A 7,431-nucleotide genomic window follows, 5' to 3' on the forward strand; every position below is an offset into this window, starting at 1 on the left:
TCACACCATCATCATCATCATCATCTTCATCTTCACAGTTAAAGTAAGGATGCCCGCCTCTCAGTTGGATATCCGTTGCGTCTAGTTTTCTTTGTGTTAAAAGTGGAAGTTTGATTGAAACAGAGTCCTTAACATAGCAAGCTAGTTATCTAGCAAACACCTAGCTAGTTAGCTATATAGTTAACACATATATAGCTAGTTAGTTATAAAACTAACACATATATAGCTAACATATAGTTCACACATAGATGGATGGCTATACAGCTGGTTTGTTATTTCACCATGTTTTAGTTACAGAAAACGATCCAAACGGTACTAATTAAAGTCGCATAAATTGAAGAGAGTGATATTAAGAGCTAAGATTTATTACGATTACCGACACACAAAGAGAAACAAGCAGTTCTGGACATGTCAACATGGAAGCAACAATCTTTGTACACTTGTTTGGCGTGACGACCCCTTGACAATAGGCCCGGGAAACCCTGTGCGTCTCCTCTGGCCAATGAGAGTGCTGAACCAGGTTTAAAATGAGTCCATTTTAAATTTAAGGAACAGAACAAAACTAGCTCCACTTTACAATCTATTGTCAGAATCCCACCCATATATTTATATATTTATACATTAACTGTTAACAAAGTGGTGGTTTGTCTCTGATGCCCACTGAGGGCAAACAAACATGGATAACTGAGGAGAAAGAAGGTGTGAGGAAGTCAAGGGGTCCATTCACTGAAACAGCTGTTTGAGAGGGAGGCGTTCCTCTCAGGCACTTGTCTGGTCGCCTAAATGGAAGCATCACTCGCACAAACAAGCTTTTAAACAGGGACTTTTAATTGGAAAAATGGGGAAATGCTGCTTGTTAGCATCAAGGCTAAACATTTCCGTTACGCCTGTTAGCCCAAATGCTACTGAAACATTTAAAAACAATAATTTTCAGGGGTTTGAAACACTTGATGGCAAAAAACAACAAAGCTATAAATGAAATGTGGTGAAGTTTTTACGCCATCAAGTACCAACACACCTCAATGCTAACAACAAGCTGTCGTCACATTCTGAGGAAGGATCCGCTCGTCAGAATTCAGCCCTGTTCCTCAGTAGGATGCTAACAACAAGCTAACGTCACATACTGAAGAAACATCTGCTCATTAGCATTCTGCCCTGTTTCTCAATAGGATGCTAACAGCAAGCTAATGTCACATAATGAAGAAACATCCGCTCGTTAGCTTCCCAGCACGCCGTTTCTGCCCACACGGCTTTAATGAGGTAATATGTTTCTGAAAACACCTGGAAACACCTGGAAGCACCTGGACCCGAGTCCGGCTGTCACTGCATCCTGACTGAATATTAGATATTTAATTATTGCAAGTTTTCTCACATTTGTTTGGTTCTTTTTATTGTCTTGTGGTTTCAATCTGATATTTTAAATGTAGTTCACAGCAAGGATATAAAGGAAGGAGGCGAGGAAGGAGAGGAAGAGATGTGAGGAGACCAAAGAGAGGACACACAAGGGCACAAACGGAGAGAGTAGGAAGACAGGAAAGGAGACAAGAGGTGAGGAAAGATTAATTATTTGAGGGAACTGGAAGCCGAGAGGAAGTGAGAAGGAGACAAGACGAGAAATAAGAAGACAAAAGGACGAGGAGACAAAATTAAAGATGGAGGAGGAAAGTAATGAGGAGAAGGGGGAAGGACAGCGGAAAGGAGAGAGGAGAGGAAAGGAAACAAGTGAAAGTAGAAGAGAGGACGCACAAGTGGAGAGGCTAGGGAAGCAGGAAAGAGAATGAGGACACAGAGAAGACTCAGTCCAGGTGCTTTTATGAGATCGGCAGTTGAGTCTAAAAAAAACCCACAAAACTTTATTAACTATTTACAAGCTGGAGGTTTGAAAGTTTCCTTCTTCGGTTTGAAGGTTTTATGTAAAAAGAAGAAAAATTACGTGAATAAAAAATAGAACCAGAAGTGGAAACGTAGAAAAGTCTGCTGAGGTATTTCTGCTGTATTGAGGTGATCTGTGGTTCAGAGCTTTTCTGACGCTTCCTTCCTCTCGCTTCCTACTCGTCTCCTCGACTCCTCGTCTCCTCGGAGATTTACATGAGTTCAAAACAATAAATGTCAAAGGAACAATGAAAGGGAAACCAGAGAAAAATGTTCCTCATCGCGGTGAAGCAGCATTCGTAGACATTTACTGTTAACACGTATGACATCACACACACACACACACACACACAAACACACACACAGTTCTTAACGAGTGTCTTTTAGGATAAAGAGTCTCTGAACTTTTGGTCCCGGTCCATGAAGGGAGGTAACACAGCTGAGGAGACACAACCAGCTGATGACACACACACACACACACACACACACACACACACACACACACACACACATACACACACAAACACACTCACAAACACACACGCACACATACGCACCATGACGTCTTGCACCTAGTTTTAGGGGAACATAAGTTCCGTTGTTTGGGCACCTCGCACATTACCATATTCAGCACAGCCAATAGGCTTTCAGCACCCTCAGATAACCCCTCCCCCGGCGTTGGCATTGGATCCGCCCCCACCCCTTGGAGTCCGCCTCCCGCAGTCCTGGTTACCTGAGAAGATTTATTTCAGCGCGCCACCGAAATGCTGTGGGCGAGCGCAGTCGGCCAATCAAATCTCTGCATGCAAGAGGTTTACTTCCTGGTTCCTGAAAAGCTTCTTCAGTTTTTCAACAATGAAACCGCTAAACACAAACTTCCTGTTTCCTGTCGTTTTGGATGCAACCCGTTGGATCCGAAGCGTGAACAGAAGAAAACAAGGTCGACCGCGAGGTCAAACGCGGAACAATTGGAGGTCGAACATGAGGTCGATCACGAGGTCGAACACAAGGTCGAACACAAGGTCGGAGTCGGACTGGTTGTGTAACAGTCATTGAGTTCCTACAAGGGTTTGCAGCATTGTAGTAAAAAAACAACCCAATGGCAGGTTGATGGTAGGCGGTTGCTAAGTGATCCAGAGTTGGAGGCGGAGTCTCAGACGGAAGAATGATAAAAAAAATCTGCCAAAGTAATGAAAGTCGTCGCTGAGGTACCTGGAGATAGAAGAACTTTCACTGAGTCGGGACCTGGATGCCTTTCACTGTGGGGGTCCTGCAAGTGTGGGTGTGTGTGTGTGCGTGTGTTTACTCCACACACACACACACTCACATTTGGTTAAAAAAAAAGACACAAATGACTCAAGTCTGGAAGGAAATCTTGAGAAAAACAAGTCCGTGTGCTGGTAACCTTCATCCGAACGGACGAAGAGAGAATCAAAGAAAAGAAGTCCAGAGATCGAAAAGCAGCTGCTTCCTGTTTAGTGTGTTCACTGAGAAGAAGTGTGTGTATGTGTGTGTGTGTGTGTGTGTCATCGGTTGTCTGCACAGGAAGTTGAGCCCCAGAACCAGTCAAAGTTCCCTGTCCTCACACACTGGACTCTTGGGGTCCAGGTTGGTGAGCATGGGGACCAGCGGGCCGTGGGGGTCGGAGGTGGGCGGGCCGGTGCCGGCGGTCAGGCGGCGGACCTGAGAGATCCTCTCCTCCACGCAGCCGGCCGACAGGCGAGCCTCGGCGTCGTGGTCCCAGCACTCCTCCACCGTCTCACACACCTGAGCCAGACCCTGAAGGTACAGACGCACCGTTGGGACTCTTTGCTGCGACCGCAGCTTGTTTCATAAAAACAACGAGAGCAAAAACTACATCTGCACAGAACGCCATTGTTTACTGAAAACAGACTAAAACTATGATAACACGTTCAATACGAGGTACTAAAACTATGATAACACGTTCAATACGAGGTACTAAAACTATGATAACACATCCAGTACGAGGTACTAAAACTATGATAACACGTTCAATACGAGGTACTAAAACTATGATAACACGTTCAATACGAGGTACTAAAACTATGATAACACGTTCAATACGAGGTATTAAAACTATGATAACACGTTCAATACGAGGTACTAAAACTATGATAACACGTTCAATACGAGGTATTAAAACTATGATAACACGTTCAATACGAGGTATTAAAACTATGATAACACGTTCAATACGAGGTACTAAAACTACGATAACACATCCAATACGAGGTATTAAAACTATGATAACACGTTCAATACGAGGTACTAAAACTACGATAACACATCCAATACGAGGTACTAAAACTATGATAACACGTTCAATACAACGGTTCAAGGATTCTGATTATTATTGATTAATCTGCTGATCACCTGACTAATTGATGGATAGTTTGAGGTGCAAAATGTGAGCCGGTGATGAAGACGATGACCAGAAGGTGATGAAGACGATGATCAGAAGGTGATGAAGACGATGATCAGAAGGTGATGAAGACTCACGCTGTGCTTGAGCCACAGCTCTTTGAGCGACGGCCTCATCTTCTTGTGGACGACCACTTCCTGCAGCTCCTCCAGCGCCGGGTGAGGACCCACCTCCTGCTCAAAGGGCAGCAGGTACTCGTCCACCGGGCCTACACACACACACACACACACACACACACACACATAATATAATATAGGATGGTATTGTATCATAAGCAGTCATAAACTACATGACGTAGTGATGACGTAGTGACCTGCAGCCCTGCAGCGGGACAGCAGCTCCCAGAGCACGAGGCCCAGAGCGTACATGTCGATCCTCAGGAAGGAATCTCTCTGGAAGTTAATCGCTCCTTCCAGGACCTCTGGAGCCATGTAGCGCCAGGTCCCCACCTGCACACAAAGACACACACACACACACACACACACGGTTACACACACACACACACACACACACACACACACAGTTACCCACAAACAACCACGGTTACACAGAGACACACGCACGCACACACACAGTTACACACACACACATACAAATACACAGTTACACAGACACCTGCACAGACACACACACACACACACACACACACAGTTACCCACAAACAAACACGGTTACACAGACACACACATAGACACACGCACACACACACACACACAGTTACACACACACACACACATGCAAATACACGGTTACACAGACACACACCGACACACACAGTTACAAAGACACTCACACACTGTTACAGACACACATACACAGTTACAGACACACTCACACAATTACACACAGACACACACACACAGTTACACATTCATACACAGTTACACAGACACACACACACACACAGTTACACACACACATACACATACACGGTTACACACACACACACACACACACACACACACACACACACACACACACACAGTTACCCACAAACAACCACGGTTACACAGACACACACATAGACACACGCACACACACACACACACACACACACAAACAAATACACAGTTACACAGACACTCACACATAGTTACAGACACACTCACACAATTACACACAGACACACACACACAGTTACACACACATACACAGTTACACAGACATACAGACACAGTTACACACACACACACACACACACACACACACACACACACACCTGGCCGTGGGTCTCTCCCGGCGGTTCTCCCGGTGCGAAGCGAACGGCGAGTCCGAAGTCTCCGATCACGGCGGTGAGGTCTGAGCGCAGCATGACGTTCTTACTCTTGAAGTCCCTGAGAGGCACGAGGAAGGTCAGAGGTCACGAACACGAGGCTCTGAAGGCTGAGTGGACCAACGCCTCAACGCATAAACCCTCAGAGTAATGACACAGAAGCCTGGAGGGGTGATGGGAACCAGAACGCTGTTTTGTTGTTGGACCTGGTACCAGAACCCCTGAACTTCCTCTGTTGGGGTCAGCCTTAGAGATAGAGTGAGGAGATGCCTCCTGGACGCCTCCCACGAGAGGTTTTGATGATGATGATGATGATGACGATGATGATGATGGATGGATGTAAACTGACCTGTGAGCGATGGCCGGCTTGGCCCCCTCTCCTTTGATGTTCACGTCCTCGTGAAGGAACGCCAGACCGCGCGCCATCGACTCAGAGATGTGACACAACTCAGACCAGCTGACCACGTTCCCCTTCAGGAAGTCTGACAGAGAACCCTGTAGAGACCAGTGGAGACCAGTAGAGATCAGTAGAGACCAGTAGAGACCAGTAGAGTCCTCCTCATCCTCCTCCTCCTCCTCACCCTCTCGTGGAACTCTGTGATGATCCAGAGTTCTTCCTCCAGGTGATTTCCTCGTTTCTCTGCAGTGATGAACTTCAGGATGTTGTCGTGCTTCATCCCCGGAGTGACGAAGATGTCGGTCTCGTTCACCCAGGAATCCTTGTTCTGTGAGGAAGAGGAGGAGGAGCAGGAGGAGGAGGAAGAGGAGGAAGAGGTAAGAGACAGTTTACAGACATTAAGATCACAGAGGGTCTGAATTGGGTCTGGTTCTGACTCTGACTCTGGTTCTGCGTCTGGTTCTGGTTCTGTGTCTGGTTCTGGTTCTGTGTCAGGTTCTAGGTCTGGTTCCGGTTCTGGGTATGATTCTGGTTCTAGGTCTGGTTCCGGTTCTGGTTCTGTGTCTGGTTCTGGTTCTGGTTCTAGGTCTGGTTCTGGTTCTGGTTCTGTGTCTGGTTCTGGTTCTGTGTCAGGTTCTAGGTCTGGTTCTGGTTCTGGTTCTGTGTCAGGTTCTAGGTCTGGTTCCGGTTCCGGGTATGGTTCTGGTTCTAGGTCTGGTTCTGTGTCTGGTTCTGGGTCTGGGTCTGGTTCTGTGTCTGGTTTTGGTTCTGGTTCTGTGTCAGGTTCTAGGTCTGGTTCCGGTTCTGGGTATGGTTTTGGTTCTGGTTCTGTGTCTGGTTCTGTTTCTGGTTCTGGGTCTGGTCTAGACCTGGACGGGGAAGATCTTGACGGCCACGTGCTCGCTGCTCATCTGGGCCTTCCAGACGCAGCCGAAGCGCCCCCTGGCTTTCACTTCCAGCAGCTGCAGGGGCTGCAGGCGCAGGAGGGGCGGGGCTAGGGCGGGCGGGTCCTGCAGGAGCCAATCAGAGAGTGAGATCAGACGACAGGAGCCAATCAGAGAGTGAGATCAGACGACAGGAGCCAATCAGAGAGTGAGATCAGATGATGAGGAAGAGAACCAACGCGTGATGAAATTAACGTACAATACGTACAATAAACTATGTATTATATACTATGTACTTTATATAAATATTGTGTATTATATATTTTTTTATTTTGGTCCAAATTACACACAAAAAATGATTTTAGAAAAAATCAATGAAAGATATTTCTTATTGCTATAACGTTATTATTATTATCATTATTATTGTTATTATTATTATTATTATTGACTATGACATCAGGGACCTGTTATTTGCCATAAATAATATTAAAACACAAACAGCTGCAGTTCCAGTACATTGCCACCAGAGGGAGCTATGAGCTCACTATGTGTGTGCGAGACT

General features: G+C 46.1%; 1 protein-coding gene across 1 annotated transcript in view; it reads right to left on the reverse strand.

The window, feature by feature from the left end:
* Positions 1 to 2,530: 2,530 nt before the first annotated feature.
* LOC137789090 (activin receptor type-2B-like) overlaps positions 2,531 to 7,431 on the reverse strand; it is a 6,772-nt gene continuing 1,871 nt past the window's right edge. Inside the window, exons 2-8 of the mRNA XM_068582344.1 lie at positions 6,855 to 6,995; positions 6,170 to 6,313; positions 5,938 to 6,083; positions 5,535 to 5,649; positions 4,629 to 4,764; positions 4,393 to 4,523; positions 2,531 to 3,651 (exon numbers count right to left, since the gene is read on the reverse strand). Of these exons, the coding sequence (XP_068438445.1) occupies positions 3,439 to 3,651; positions 4,393 to 4,523; positions 4,629 to 4,764; positions 5,535 to 5,649; positions 5,938 to 6,083; positions 6,170 to 6,313; positions 6,855 to 6,995 (1,026 nt within the window). The 3' untranslated portion in view covers positions 2,531 to 3,438. The remainder of the gene's footprint in view (positions 3,652 to 4,392; positions 4,524 to 4,628; positions 4,765 to 5,534; positions 5,650 to 5,937; positions 6,084 to 6,169; positions 6,314 to 6,854; positions 6,996 to 7,431) is intronic.

The sequence above is a fragment of the Clinocottus analis genome, unplaced genomic scaffold (assembly GCF_023055335.1).
Source record: "Clinocottus analis isolate CAN_PGR_092001 unplaced genomic scaffold, fCliAna1.0.p SCAF_18, whole genome shotgun sequence".
Lineage (NCBI taxonomy): Eukaryota > Metazoa > Chordata > Actinopteri > Perciformes > Cottidae > Clinocottus > Clinocottus analis.